This window comes from Canis aureus, chromosome 11 (genome assembly GCF_053574225.1).
Source record: "Canis aureus isolate CA01 chromosome 11, VMU_Caureus_v.1.0, whole genome shotgun sequence".
Lineage (NCBI taxonomy): Eukaryota > Metazoa > Chordata > Mammalia > Carnivora > Canidae > Canis > Canis aureus.
Window position 1 is genome coordinate 24,389,846 of NC_135621.1, and position 15,502 is coordinate 24,405,347.

The 15,502-nt window shown below is 52.4% G+C and overlaps 1 protein-coding gene across 1 annotated transcript in view; it reads right to left on the minus strand.

Annotated features, from left to right (window-relative positions):
• Nucleotides 1-14,834: 14,834 nt before the first annotated feature.
• The window catches only part of SAMM50 (SAMM50 sorting and assembly machinery component), a 34,571-nt gene continuing 33,903 nt past the window's right edge, over nt 14,835-15,502 (minus strand). The window contains exon 15 of the mRNA XM_077914182.1: nt 14,835-15,032. Within this exon, the coding sequence (XP_077770308.1) occupies nt 14,987-15,032 (46 nt within the window). The 3' untranslated portion in view covers nt 14,835-14,986. The remainder of the gene's footprint in view (nt 15,033-15,502) is intronic.

Sequence of the window (15,502 nt, forward strand, 5' to 3'; positions counted from 1 at the left end):
CAGGCTCCCTGCATGGAGCCTGTTTCTCCCTCTGCTTGTGTCTGTCTCTCTGTCTCTCCTGAATAAATAAATAAAATCTTAAAAATAAAATAAAAAGCTTAGCTTTCCTCCTCACACCTAACTGGGGAGCAGTGAGGGAACGAGAGCTGTGCTTTGGGTGGCCGGGAAGACGATGAAGGGTGGGGCATTTTGGGGCAGTGAGCAATGGTGTAGGGTAGGGGTCTGCGAGGGCCCAGTCAGGGGATATGTTCAACTCTGCAGGCCATACAGCCTGTCACAGCTCCTCAGGTTCGCTGCTGCAGCTGCAGACAATACATCAGCAGATGAGTGTGGCTGTGTTCCAATAAAACTTTATTTATGCACCCAGAAGTTTACATCTCACGTCATTTTAGCCTATCACGAAACAGTCTTCTTTTGATCTTTTTTTTTTTTCAAAACATTTAAAATGTAAACCCATTCTTAGCTCACAGGCCATACAAAAAACAGGCATCGGGCCAGATTTGGGAGCAGACTGTGCCAAAACTGAATTTTGCTTTACTGCACGTCTTTGCCAGGAAGCCCTAGCACTGGTCATGATGATGGGACTGCTAAAAATCGGTGTTTAGAAGCTGACCAGGACTCAGATCCTGTTGTTCTGAACTCTGAGGAAGTACACAAAATCCTTCCTGGTGTCAGAAATGCATCATTGACACAGCACTTCTGAGAGTGGGTTGGTAACAATCCCACTTCTTATGTATCTCATTCTATAAAACAATCTGTACTATTATATAAGGTAGAAGTATATTGCAACATGGCTTGTCTTTTTGGAAAACAGGAACCACCTAAATGTGCATCCGTGATTACGTAAATCATAGCTGAGTCTAGCTGCACTCAACATTTTTTTTTTAAGGATTTTATTTATTTATTTGAGAGAGAGAGAACACGAGCCAGGGGAGGCGCAGAGGGAGAAGCAGGCTCCCCGGTGGAGCAGGGAGCCCGATGACAATGTGGGGCTCGATCCCAGGACCCTGGGATCATGACCTGAGCCCAAGGTAAATGCTTCACCAACTGAGCCACCCAGGCGCCCCCACACTCAACATTTTATGAACAGGGTGGAGCTGTGCTCCTGGTGTGTGCACCGTCCGTGGTATGGCGTTAAGTGGAAAAGCATGATTCCAGGCCTTGCAACGCACTGCAGACAACACAAAGCCCTGCCTGGTGGAGCTTACATTCTAACGGCAAGGGAATTAAATCAGCAATTTGTAAACCCCACATATATCTGTGCGTACATTTTACACATATGTGTGTAGACACACGCGCATTTTACGTATATATAAACCTGCATGGAAGTCTCCAAATATTGTCAGCGGGCGGGGGCGGGGGGGGAAGAACTGATGGGAACTTTGCCTTCTATCTGCCAGTACAAAAAAAAAAAAACAAATTGATGTTTATGTAGGGCAAAGAGAACTGATTTGAGGGCTAATTAGAATACGTCTTGATTGAGAAAGTGGGTACTCGGTGCATGAGCATCAGCTCAAAACAGTGCCATTTACCAGTGATTCGTTCCCGCTCTCAGCTCGTAGGGTCAAGTGTGTTCCTGGATTATCCACCTGCCACACCTACTGCGGTTCATTGCTGATCGTGATCAGAGGCTGAGCAGCTGTGAGCAAATTATGCTCTTGAATCAGGAGCGTGTTGAATCGTGGAGCTCCACTCCGTGTGGCAAATTATCTTGAGACTGTCAAAATTTCAAATTTAGGGAAATCGGTAAAACACAAGGCTTGAAAAGACTATTCAACCATTAGTGCTATTTAAATGTTTAGTATAAAGAACTGTTAAAATGGGGTGCCTGGGGGGGCGCCTAGGGGGCCCAGTAGGTTAGGCATGGGCCTTGGGCTCAGGTCATGATCCGGGTCCTGGGATCGGCCCCACACCGGGCTCCTCGCTCGGCCGGGAGTGTCTGCTTCTCCCTCTGCCTGCCCCTCCCCCTGCTCGTGCTCTCTCTATCTCTTTCTCTCTGACAATAAATAAATAACCTTAAAAAAATAAAAATAAATAAAATGGGGCTCCTGGGTGGTTCAGCGGGTTGAGCGTCCATCTTCAGCTCAGGTCATGATCTTGGGGTCCTGGGATCAAGCCCTGCATCGGGCTCCCTGCTCAGTGGGGAGTCTGCTTCTCCCTCTCCCTCTGCCCATTCCCCCTTTTCATGTGCTCCCATTCTCTCTCTGTCTCAAATAAATAAAATCTCAAAAAAAAAAAGAACTATTAAAATATGGAACTTAATATTTTTCCCAGAAGCGCCCAATTGGCGGCAGAGCGGAGCCCCTTGCCCTCGGGGGTGGTGTCCCGGGCTGCCCCACGTTATAGGGTTTGTCTGATGCAAACATTTTTCGATGAGTGAAAGTTGTAGCTTTTGTGTCATCGAAAAGAACAGCGCAAAATGAGAGTCTTTGTTCTAGAAACATCGTGCACATAGTAGATACTCAGTGAATAGCTGAGGCGTCCCAGAAGCCTGTCTCTGAAGGTGGAAACAACCCAACTGCCCATGGACAGATGAACGGACAGATACAGCGTGGCTGACCCAGGCGTGTATACGTGAGATTGACACATGCCACGACATGGATGAACCCCGGGGACATCATGCTCCATGAAAGGGGCCTGACACGAAAGGACGAAGCCTGTGTGATTCCACACATGTGGGGTCCCTAGAGGAGTCGCATCACAGCGACGAAGAGAATGGTGGCCATCGGGGGCTGTGGGACAGGAACTGAGAGTTTCGTGGGGACCGAGTCTCGGGTTTGCAGGATGGAGAGTCCCGGGGACGGCTGGTGGTGACAGGTACACAGCACTTGGATGGACTTCATGCCGCTGAACTGAACACCTGGAAATGGTTGCAGTTGTAAGTTGTGTCTTATGTATATTTTATCACATTTTCTTTTTTTTTTTTTTTTTGGTAAATCCTGTGCCTAAGACCCAAAGGAAATCAAGTCGGAAACTGAAGGTAATTTGAGAAACTGTTAAGTAGGGCCTTGGGGTGTGGGGCGAGAAGAGGAAGCCTTTCCTATAGAGGGAGGGGACAGGAAAGTCAGCCAGATAAATAGAGCTGACGAAGAAGGAAAAACAGGGAGTCACAGTCCCTTGAAGACAGCAAAGGGTTCACGGGAGGGCTGGCCCTTGACGGAGAAAACAGGCTCATGAGCAGACCCCCCGAGAAGGACGGAGGTCGGGGAGGCCACAGAAGTCAGGCCTGCAGTGGCGGTGGCGGTGGCAGTGGTGGTGGCAGAGGGGAGGCCGGCCCTCCCTCAGGTGAAGTGCCTGCTGCTCTCCTGGGGCACCGCAGCTCACCCATCAGCATGCGGGGCCTTCTTCCCGCAGACTCGTCTGGGCTCCCCATCACCCCCTGAACAGGCATCATCATCTCTGCCTTTGGAGCCCATGGGAGCCTTGCACACATCCAGAGCTGAGGGTTTGCTGAATGAATGAGTGAATGAATCAATGAGTGATTGAATGAATGAGTGAAGGAATGAGTGAGTGAAAGAATGAATGAGTGAATGAGTGAGTGAATAAGTGAAGGAATGAGTAATTAAGTGAACAAATGAGTGGATGAAAGAATGAGTGAATGAGTGAATGAATGAATGAATGAATGAATGAATGGGTGAATAAATGAGTGAATGAAAAGCATATGATCGATGACAGCGGGTTCGGCCCTTTGGGGTGACAGGGACGTTTGCAACCACGCAGAAAAGCTTTTACTGATTGAATCAAATCATGTAAGGCTCCTCCTCATCCTCTCAGCCCCAGTGACAGGTTCAGGGACAAGGGACGCAGGAGGGGACGGGGTGGCGCGGAAATAGCAGGAACAAAGCTTCGCTGTCACCAGCCCTGTTTGGAGGTCCCCCAGGGCCTGCACGGGGAGTCAGCGTCCAGTCTCAGAGCGGAGCGCTGCCGGGGCAAACCTGCCGGCGCAGGTCGGCGGGTCCACGGGGCACACGCAGGTCACCGGGATGTTTTGAAAGTGCAGGCCCACGGGGCGCCCGGGTGGCTCAGGGGCTTAGCTCCTGCCTTCGGCCCAGGGCGTGATCCTGGGGTCCCGGGATCGAGTCCCATGTCGGGCTCCCTGCAAGGAGACCCTCTGCCTGTGTCTTGGCCTCTCTCTGGGTCTCTCATGGACAAATAAATAAAATCTTAAAAAAAAAAAAGTGCAGGTCCTGGCGCTGGAGGGCCCGAGACTCTGCATTCCTAACCCAGGCGCTGCCCGCATCACATCCCGAGCGGCGAGGCCCTTCTACCGAGGCGTCCCCATGGGCCCACGGGGGAAGCTGCCCACTAGGGGCACCACACGTCCTCAGCCACGTGGACGTGTGCGGTGCAGTACCGGCCGTGTGAGAGGGCCCCCAGCACCCAAGCTTCCATCCTGCCGTGAGCACAGCACAAGGGAACAAGTGTCCCCGAGTTCTGTGCCCGCGCCGCGTGAATTATCCAGTTTCAAACAACTACTTTGTAAAACCCGGGTGCTGGTCTCTCCTCCCCTCCACCTTTCTGTGCACCCGAGACCTGGTGGGAGCTGGGTGGCAGTGGGACCGAGACGTGCAGACCCCAGTCAGGGAGGAGGCGTCATCTGTGCAACAAAAGGACACAAAAGCTACCGAGAGGGTCTGGGCGCTCGTCCCCTGCACCGACACGGAAAGGCCGCTTTTGAAATCCAGCCCCTTGAGGGGCACCTGGGAGGCTCAGTCGGTTAGGCGTCTGCCTTTGGCTCAGGTCATGTTCCCGGGGTCCTGGGATCCAGCCCCACGTCGGGCTCCCTGCTCAGCGGGGAGTCTGCTTCCCTCTGCCTCGGCCCCTCACCCTACTTGTGCTCTCTGTAAATTAAAAAAATCTTAAAACAAAAAAAATCCAGCTCCTCGTAAAGGAAGCGGAGTCATCACACGAGGCTGCCAGGTGCAGGCCAAGGCGCTCTCCCTCCTGACCCCCCGCGCTGCCACCTCTCCCCCTCCCTTCCTGGTGCCTTTTTTGGCCAGTCCAGGCTCACGGCTCAGGCCCCACAGCCTGATGCGTGGTGACTACCGGCTACGGCTTAAACAGTTTCCCCCCAGAACATAGGCTGACATCTTCACCCTCACCCCCCCCCAGGAATGTGAGCTTCTATGGAAGCTTCTATGGACGTAGGGTCTTTGCAGATGCGATCAAGTCCAGGTGCGTCACGGGTGGGCCTTGGGCCGATGCAGCCGGGAGAGCCCGTGTGGAGATGGAGGCGGACGCCCGAGCCAGGACGCACCAAGGGCACCTGGAGACCCAGAAGCTCGGAGAGAAGCCTGGAAAGTCCCCCGGGTCTTCGGAGAGGGCGCTGCCCGGCCCACGCCGTGATTTTGGACTTCTGGCCTCCAGAAGGATCACGGTCTGTGTTTCAGGCTCTGGGTGCTCCGCCCCGGAGGCCCCAGGACACCCACACCACCCGCCTCAAGTGCCGCCCCTGGGCCTCTGGGGTGCAGGCCAGGCGGGGGTCTTGCCCCCAGGAGCCTCCTCTCTGTCGCCACTGTCCCTGGGTGCTGTCATCCGGCCCCGCCTCTCAGGGCCCCTCTGGCTGCCACTCCAGTCGGCTCCTCCAGCCCAGATACTTCACCCCTGAAACGTGGGGCGGCTTCCTCCCCGAGGGCCCATTCCTCGTCCAGCCCGGCCCTCATCTGCCACCAGGAGAGGCTGGGCTGAGCTGTGGGTACCCAGGACGCCGGCCCAGGCTGGCACGGCCCTGGCTCCGGGGCTGGCCATCTGCAGAGGGGCAGGGATGCGGGGGGCACCAGAGCTTCTGCCCCCAGACCAGTGACTGTGCCTGTCCCCTCCTCAGAAAGGATCTCCTACCCCATAAAACCCAGTCTCATCACCACCTTCCCTGCCTTCGCTGTTCATCCCTGCTTGGCCTGGTGCCCTTGGCCCCCACGGTCTTGTTTCCCGACTCCCTGCTCTCATGGATGCGGCCTTCGAGAATCATCCAGGCTCCCACAGTCACCAGCAGCCCTGCTTGCGCGGTGTCAGATCTCGAGGCCACGTTGATAAGGGGTCACGTGCAACCCCAGTGCGCACCGACCCTTTTAGGTCCATTCGCAGTTCAAACAGATGCCACTGGTTCTGCAGGCTACCTTGCCCTTCTGTTCCCTTCGTGAAGAATGCAAGCTCTCGTGTACAGATCTCGGAGGAACACCTCGGGGATCACACTTAAATCACCAGATGGTACACACCTTCCCTGTTTCACCCAAGTTTTCCTCTTAGAGCGGTTATTTGTGAAGCCTGCCTGGGAGACACAGCTCAGCCAGGCGACGGAGGTCAGCCTGAGAAGGGTGGGTCCTCCTGGTGGCAGATGCCCCGATACAGGAGGGGAAGCGGACTGTACCCCGGTGGCCTCCTCCCCAGTCTGCAAAATACCTGCCCGGCCATCGCTGAAAACATCAGGGTTGTCGAGAGCAAGGCAAGGCGGGGAGACTGTCACGGCCAGAGGAGCCATGGAGACGGGATGGCCCAGTGTTCCGTGGGGTCCTGGGCCAGAGAAGCACATGAGGTAGAAACTAAGGAAATCTGAGAATGGACTTCTGCATTAATGTCAGTTCATTAATTGTAGCCAAGGTACTCAAGCTAATGGAAGCTGCTAAGTACAGAAGCTGAGTGTGGGGCGCGTGGGAACTCTGCACGACCTTCAGAATTTCCCTGTAAGTCTAAAACTGTGCGATGGAAAGTTGGTCTTAAAAATATCATCATTGATTTTTAAAGAGCTGTTGTTCTTTTTTCCACCTTTATTGCAAAATAAAGACTCTCAGAATTTTCAAAGCTCCTAGGAGTTCAGCTGGGGAATGTGTTATGAGTAAGAAGCAAGTCCCCCCAGGATCCTTTTCAAAATCAATCATCTATTTTTAGCATCCTTTTGGACCTAGTGGTTCCTCATTTTCCTTCAAATTCATTTCGGAATGCTTAATTAAGCCGGGTGCCCGTCCTGGCTTAGTCAGAAGAGACAGGGCCGGTGTAAGCTCAGCAAGGGGAGGCTGGAGGGAGCCCAGAAGAGCCGCCCCGGGCAATGTCAGGAGGGTCACCCCTGCAGCTCCCTGCAGCGACCCCAAGTGCCTGCCCGGAGCCCGCGGCCGGCAGGGGGCGTCCAAGGCCCGGGACGCATCTTCCCTCCCCAGTGCTTTGGTTCTGCCGCTCGGTGATGGATACCGATGCCCCTGGCAATCTCTAGTTTGGGTTTTTTTCCAGGGGTGGCGGTGGTTATCGAGGCCCAGAAAGGGGGGGAACTTATTCACTTATGTTCTCTGACAAGAGAATGACACACAGAGGTGAGCCCCTCTCTAGACCCCGAGGGCTGGGAAGGACCTCGTGTCGGGAGGGGTTTCAGAGAAACAGAACGAATTCGTTCGTCCTGGAGGCACCTGCACTGGGTGCAGCCCTTGCACGTGCGTGTGGAAGGTGTGAGTAAATGAGCAACAGGAGTGACAGGAGAGAAGATTCCGGACCGCCTGGACCCCTAAGCAGTGCTCTTCCAGTCTGAGCCGGTTTCCTGTTCCCTGCGGCCAGGAGGAGCGAGGGAAGGGGAGGCCCTGGGGCAGCAGGTGGGGGGGCTGGGGGGGCAGGAGGTGGGGGGCTGGGGGGGTGAAGGCAGGACTGAGCGCCTCTTGCTGGCTCCCGCTGGTTCCTATAGGTGCCTGGTTAACAAACGTCTGGATTAAAGCTTAGCGATGAATCATATTTAACCTTTACCGGCCACGGGAACATCTCCGGAAATTCCACCCCGCTGGACTCCAGCACATCCTCCCCGGGGAGGACGGCATGTCAATTTTCATCCCTCTGTGTTCAATGTCAAGGCCACACCACAGCCTCTTTATTATGTTCTAATATTTCTAGCGGCGGCTCTGCCTGCTTAGTATTTCGGGGAAATTACACTTGGATGAGCAGTAATTTCTGGGTAGGATAATAAGATCGAAGCAATTGTATCTGGGTCTCTGACTCCATACAGGGAGGTCACCTTCTGTTCCCCGGTGATGGATGGATGCAGGCTTGCTATTATCGCAACCATCCCAAGTCAGAGTTATTTTAATTGACCAGCACATCTATCTAGTGATAAATGTAGGAGACGCTTCCTCCATTAGAAACTAATTGATTGAAAAGGGGAAGGAAAAGAACAATAAAGAAGCAGGCAGAGAGGCTGTAATTTTCAGCTTGTCCAAAGTCATAGAATGTGCTTTCTTTTCAAAAATGATTACTATTTATTTTCCCAGCAAGATAATGCTGAATCTCCTTCTGCACGAACGTTCTTTGTTCCTAAAGTTATCTAATGATTTGGCAAAGGAATCCAGTAATTTACTTGTCACAAAAATGCCACGTAGAAAGTCACAACTCGGGCGTGAGGACGAGGATGTCCGGGATGACTGTTAGCCCCACTCTAGCAAAGCGTTGTTCATTTGTAAACCCGGACGGCTGGCTTGACCCCGGGAGGGCAGTGCTGACCCAGCTTCCCACGGCTCACTCCACAAACTGGAACCACCAAGTGGGGACAGAAGACGTGTACGATTCATTCCAAATTTATACGACTGTATTTTCTCTTTATGGCACCTCCAGGTAACACCAATGCAGAGAAGACTCCCGTTTCTCTCTGCTCACAGCGTCCTCCGCATCACATCCACAACCCGAGGCAGAGCCCACCTGCTCCGCATACCGTGCACTTGCCTCCCCCGCCCCTCCCAATCCCACCCCACCTCCAAGCGGAGCTATAGTCTTCGGCTCAGATGGACGGATGGATGGTGCATTGGGCCCCTCACACCCATTTCCTGCTACGGTTTCCACCAGAAGAGCAATCTGAGGGCAGGGAGGTGAATAAGATTCCTAGCTGATCATTAGAGGGCTTGTCATTCACTCCCAGCTTGTCCCTCCTCTTCAGGTCCATTTGGAGACTCTCAGGTTCTTGGCATCCCCAGCTTTACATGAATGCAGACATCATCACACTCTCTGGGGAGGCACCTGCAGCCTGAAATCATGGGCTTTGGGTGATGGGAGACCAGTGGTTCTCAGCGTGTGGTCCGCGGGCCCCTGGGGTGGGGGGCGGTCCCTGAGACTTTCAAGGTCTGGGAGGTCACAGTGATTTTTGTAAGACCAAGATGTTTTTAGTGACTTGGTTCACAGTGACCTTTGCGCTTGCGATGCCCATGCTGCAGAGGATCAGAGCACAGGTGCCCGAGTACCGCGCTTCCTAGCGGTCACTGTGCTCTTGGCCACACGTGCCGAGCCCAGTGAGATGCTAGGCCTGCTGAAGCAGAAGTGACCAATTCCCTTAGATCTCAGCCCCTTTAACAGTCTGTGTGACGACACGGGAGCCCACAGAGCTTGCACTTGGAGGCATGTCAGCTCAGGGAATGTACTACGTGGTTGGGTCTTGGGCAGAGCCAGATGCTCTCTTCATGGCACGTCAATCGTTTTTACTTGAAGGAGCGACTGACCAACTGGTTACTACAACTTGGGTATTTGGTAGACCTTTCCTTGAAATTTTAATGAACTGGGCTTCAAGGAAAGCGACTGACCGTATTTGCTGTCCATGATAAATTGTGAGCTTTCCATGAGAAAAACTGGCATTTGGGGAAACTCATATCCACCACCATGAGCTTGGCGGCTTCACAGTACTTAAGGGCTTTTCTGAGGAAATCAGTGGTGACATTAATAAATGCGATCTTCTCATTGCACACAATCATGAGTCAGTATTTGGAAGATTTGCATAACTTGGTGAACCAGTATTTCCCAAAGGATCAGGGCATGACGTTACAAAATCCTGTCTGGGTAAAAAAGATTCAGTCACAGCGTCAGGTGAACTAGTGGATTTAGTGGATCTGAGTATGAAAAGTCACTGAGGTGCTTTGCTTCCAAACTGCAACTAATCTGTAAAAAAAACTCACTTGCTGAGTTTTGGTGAAATAGCAAAGAATAGTCACAATCATCTGAAAAGGTGATTAAAATACTACGCTCTTTGCCAAATGCCTACCTGTGTGAGGATTCTGCTCAGAGACTTCCAACAACCTCACCCACGACACATCGAATGCAGACGTCGGTGTAAGAATCTGTGTTTTTGAAGACAAGATATTCAAGAGATTTGCAGCATTGCCAAACAATGCCACTCTTCTCCCCAAATTTCTTTTTCTTTTCTTTTTTTATTTATTTATTTATGATAGACAGAGAGAGAGAGAGAGAGAGGCAGAAACACAGGAGGAGAGAGAAGCAGGCTCCATGCTGGGAGCCCGAGGTGGGACTCGATCCCGGGTCTCCAAGGTCACGACCTGGGCTGAAGGTGGCGCTAAACCGCGGAGCCACCCAGGGATCCCCTCTCCCCAAATTTCTTTTGGAGACACATTTTTCATAAAATGTTATTTATGTTAGCAAGTAATAAGTTTGTTATTTTTATTGATTTTTATTTATTCATTTTTTGAAGCAGGCTCGATACCCAGCATGGAGCCCAATATAGGGTTTGAACTCATGACCCTGAGATTAAGACCTGAGCTGAGATCAAGAGTCTGGTCCCTCAACCAACTGACCCACCCAAGGCACTGAGTTTGTTATTTTTAAATGAATTAATATTTTTAAAAATTCTCAGTTTCCAGGGCCACCTGGGTAGCTCGGTCAGTTGAGAGTCTGACTCTTGATTTTGAATCAGGTCATGACCTTGGGGTCCTAAGAGTGAGCCCTGCCTCAGGCACAAAGCTCAGGGGGGGCGTCTGCTTGAGATTCTCTCTCTCTCTCTCCCCACTTGCATGCACACACAACCATTCTCTAAAATAAATAGATCTTTTAAAAAATAAAATTCTCTGTTTCCATACCCCATGTGGTATTAGAATCAACCCACATAAACAAAAGCTCTTTGGGTGGGATCCTCCACAATTTTTGAAATGCAAAGGGGTCCGGAGACCAAAACGTTTGCTTAACCTCATTCAATAAGATCAGTAAAACCATCCAATACTTAACAATCTTCCAATAAGATCATTTAAAAAAAAAAAAAAGAGGCAGCAAAGAAATTTATTGTTCCCAGGGCTCCCTTTTGGATGCTGTGAACAAGCTTTAAATGGTCACGCTACGGAGATCATCGGCCACGCTCCCATTTGTGAACGGGAACTGATGGCTTTAGAGATTTCTGGGAGTGTCATAACTGGTGCCAAAAAAGCCACATCTGGTTAGTGGCAGAGCTGAATGGCAACTGAGTCCCTCCTGTTCACTCCTGGTATCAAATGCTTGAAAACAGGCGAAACAGCATATGGTGTGACCTGTCGGTGAGCGCCCACGTGGGGGCCGAAAGCCTCAGAAAACCCACTGGCAGCAGGCAGCCGGCTGGGACTGTGCGATCTGTCGCTGAGTGGTGACCAACCCAAGTCCTGTCCTGGATGGAACACAACCTGAGGCCCAGAGGATAGAAGGGGATTTGGGAACAGCCCACAGGGACAGGGCCGGGCTCCTGACCCCTGCTCACAGTCCACCCCAACAGTTGCCCCCTTAATAATTATCTCCCCTCCTGATGGGCCAAAGGCAGGCAGCACCGAGGACAGAGAAGGACAGAGAGTCTGTGAGCACTGGGGGTCCAGGTGCAACCCAAAGGCCACGGTCCTGCCCCAGCTCTCTGCTGCCTGGGCAGCCTCTTGTTATTATACCTGGGTGTTTTGTTTTGTTTTTTTCTAAGATTTCATTTATTTATTCATGAGAGACACAGAGAGAGAAGCAGAGACACAGGCAGAGGGAGAGGCAGGCTCCCTGCGGGGACCCTGATATGGGACTCGATCCCGGGATCAGGCCCTGGGCTGAAGGCAGATGCTCAACCACTGGGCCCCCCAGGCGTCCCCCAGACCCAGTTTTTTGAGAGAAGCTAGAGATGTGAATTTGGAACACAGCTGCCTGCTCTTAAGCACTTCCTTTACAACGCAGCTCTCCTGAGGCCTCTGGCTGGTTCCGTTGGTGGAACAAGTGACTCTTGATCTTGGGGTCACAAGGTCAAGCCTCACGATGGGTGTGGAGCCCGCTTTAGAAAAACTAAGTATTAGGGCAGCCCGGGTGGCTCAGTGGTTTAGCGCCACCTTCAGCGGGGGGGGGGGGGGGGGGGGGGGGGGGGGCCTGTTCCCAGAGACCCCAGATCGAGTCCCACATTGGGCTCCCTGCATGGAGCCTACTTCTCTCGCTGCCTGTGTCTCTGTGTTTCTCGAATAAATAAATAAAATCTTAGAAAGAAAGAAAACTAAGTATTAAAATAAAGTGCAGCTCTCTGCTTATTTTCTAGACGAGGGAATCCTCTCCTCTCTGGTGACCTCTAAACCTTCCGTGTACTTGAACACATCTAACCGTCCCAGAGGTGAGCTTATGTGGTCTTTAGAGAAATAAATAAATAAAGCAAAGCCACAAATTGAAGAGAATTCTTGGTTTATGGAGATGCATCTATGAGGAGGGCAGGGCCTCTGCAGGAAGCGGCGAAGGGGAAATGTGACCCAGTGTGCAGGTGGCAGCTGCCCGTCACTGGGGCCTGTGGGGCTGTCCTCTGTTCCAGTAACTGCAGCACTTGGCAGAACAGGCTGCTCCCTGGCTAGATCATAAATCTGCAGACACGATGGGCACCCGAGGAGCCACAGGTGCTGCCCAGGGAGCATGTTGCCGGCGAAGCTGCGTGTAAAGGTCACTCAGCGTGTGCACGGAGACCACAAGTTCACGGGAAAGGAGGACGTGATCCATCACCGTGGCCTCACCGCCCGCGAAAAGCAGGCTCCCTAAAGTTAGTGTCCTCGTTACAAGTGGGAGCTGGCCGCCCCAGCAGGCTTCCAGCAGGGGAAGCAGCAGCGTTCTCCGTCAGAACAGAGAAGTGGGCTTTGTGGCCCATGCCCCATGCCCCCTACCCCCCCACCCCCCGCAGAGGTTAATGAAACATCCAGCTCCTTTCCAGTCCCGAACACGCAGGTATTTACAGAAAAATGGAGTAGCACGAGGAGGCAGGGTGGTACTCTGTGGAGGGTTCTGTTAGCTTTTCAGGTTGTCCATCAGAGCTGATGCCCTAAAATAGTAGCTATGAAAAATTACTTCCCACAACGAACCTTCTCCGGTTTCTGGTCTTTCACGGGAAGCACTGTGTGAAGCGCTTGTGGCTTCAGGCTCTAGTCTGCCCACTGAATTCCACCTGGGAATGAACAGACTTTGCATTTTTACCCAGCGCCTCCACTGTTTTCATGCAGCCGCGAGAAGGGGCAGCGTGTGCAAACAACCGCCACCCCTTGTGCACAGCGACAGCTGGGCCTGTGCACTTTAATTAAGGGCTGGTGCCAGCGACCCGGGCAGGGCCTGATGAGGCATGCACCCTTTCAAAAATGACTTCTTCGGGCTCTCCACTGGCATGGTAGATGAATTCTCAAAGGTCACAGCGTCTGAGAGAATTATTCGGGTTTTACTGTTCTTAATTTACAGTCTGAACATGACAGTGTTACAGCATGGGCTTATTTTGCCAAAGGCATAAATGTGACATTGTAAACAATAAAGCAATTCAGGGGAAAGAGCATATTTCCCCACGTTCCCAACTCATCAGAAAGGTAAAGCTGTGTTGCTTCTTATATATTCTCTGCAAAATCCCCAGAGTTCCCACAGGCAATGGGGGCAAGGCAGTCCTTGGGACACCCAAGAGCTTGGCCCCAGGATGACATGGGGCCGTGGCCTCAAGCGGCACCTGAAACCCAAGCTCACTTGGCAACAAACAACATGTTCCAGGGAGGACTGCAAGTGACAGGAACTCAGCCCCAGCTAGCAGAGGGGAAAATCCAGTAGTAAAATATTACCCAGGCACCATCTGCAATCCTGGACATTTCTTTTTTTTTTTTTTCCTGGACATTTCTATGGGAAGAATTCAAAGGAGGTTTAACTTGCAAAACAAAACTTTTTTCACATGACTAACGAAGTATATCCTGAAAATATCACTTTGAAGATACAAGGTACATGCAGAAGAATAACAGCCCCCCAAAGATGTCCGTGTTCCAGTTCCTGGAATCTGTGACCATCACATAACATGACAAGGGGGAATTAAGGTCACTGAGTGACATGAGGTAGCTGATCTTAAAATAGAGTAGCTGGGCTGTCCAGGGGCACCCAATGTACTCACGAGGATCTGAAAAAGCAGCGGGAGGGAAGAAGAGAGAGACTCGGAGATGCTCCGCAGCTGGCTTTGAAAACACAGGACGGGACCTTCAGCCCAGGATGTGGGGCCCCTGGGAGTTGCAAGGCCAGGAAACGATTTTCCCCAGGAGCCTCCTGAAGGAACACAGTGCCGCTGGCAGTGATGTCAGTGAGGCCCTTCTGGATGCCTGACCTCCAGGCCACAAGACGGTTGTGCGTGTGGTTCTAAGCCGCTGGGTTTGTGGTAATCTGTTAGAGCAGCGTCAGGGAGCTGATATACGCATCTTATCAATACTGTCACCTCTGAAGAACACATTTTCCTTTCTGCCTCAGTGCCCCCAACGCGACACAGGATTCCTCAAGCCACCCACATTACAGCGCTCTAACCCCAGACTGTGACTGCAGCCCCCGCCAGCGTGGTCCCCATCTCGGCACCGCCTGAGCCCCCATGCCCCCCGCCAGCGGCCTGGGCTTCCCCTGGGGCCCTGCAGAGCGGTTCTGGTGCACGGGACCCAGACTCAGAAGCTCCAGGAGCCTGGGAGGAAAGCAACCGGGGCGCTGTCTGATGGGACCTCCCATCTGGCCGGTCCACACGGAAGAACATATGGCAACTTTAAACGTCCCGCCCCCTCCATGTGGTCCTCTGGAAAAGCCAGCGTGGGACACAGAGCAGGGGAAAGCAAATCATATCCATGATGCCTCTGTTTGTCTTTAAAATTTATTGACGTGGTTTCCCACCAGGCCTGCAGAGGATGGCACAGACGTGTTTACTTGGCGAGAGGGCACGTGGCACCAAGTGACTCATGCCACCCCAGTCCCAGGGCTCCTCCTGCAGGGTCCAGAGCACATGTGTCGGCTACAGGAACCTTATCCCGGCTCCAAACTGGACACCATCGCATGTCCTAAAAGAGCAAAGGGCAGAAAATCAACACTGGCTGCTCTGCTCACCCCCATCATCACAAGCCCACAAGCGGGCGCCTCCCTTCGCCAAGCCTGCAGGCAGCCCTGCCTCCAGCACCGGCCTCTCTGGGAGCCAGCCCCCGCAGCCTGGCTCTCCCTGCATCCCAGGTGCCTCGCCTGCAGCCCTCTGCTCCTTCTGCCCATCCCTATCCGCCAGCCCTATGGCTTCTTCCTTTGCTGACTTAAGAACCAGCCTTTGGAGGACAGAAACACGGTGACACATGGGGACACAGGGCCCCCTTTATTGCTCCCTCCCCACCTACTTTACATTCCCCTAATTCTGACTCAAGTGACAAAAAGAAAAGGACCCAGGAAAGAAATGTTATGAACAATAAAAACCCGAGAGAAAAAAATCCCATAGTTTTGTGTTTATTTCTAAGGCTAACAGGCAAGGAGCAAGTTATAAGAGACT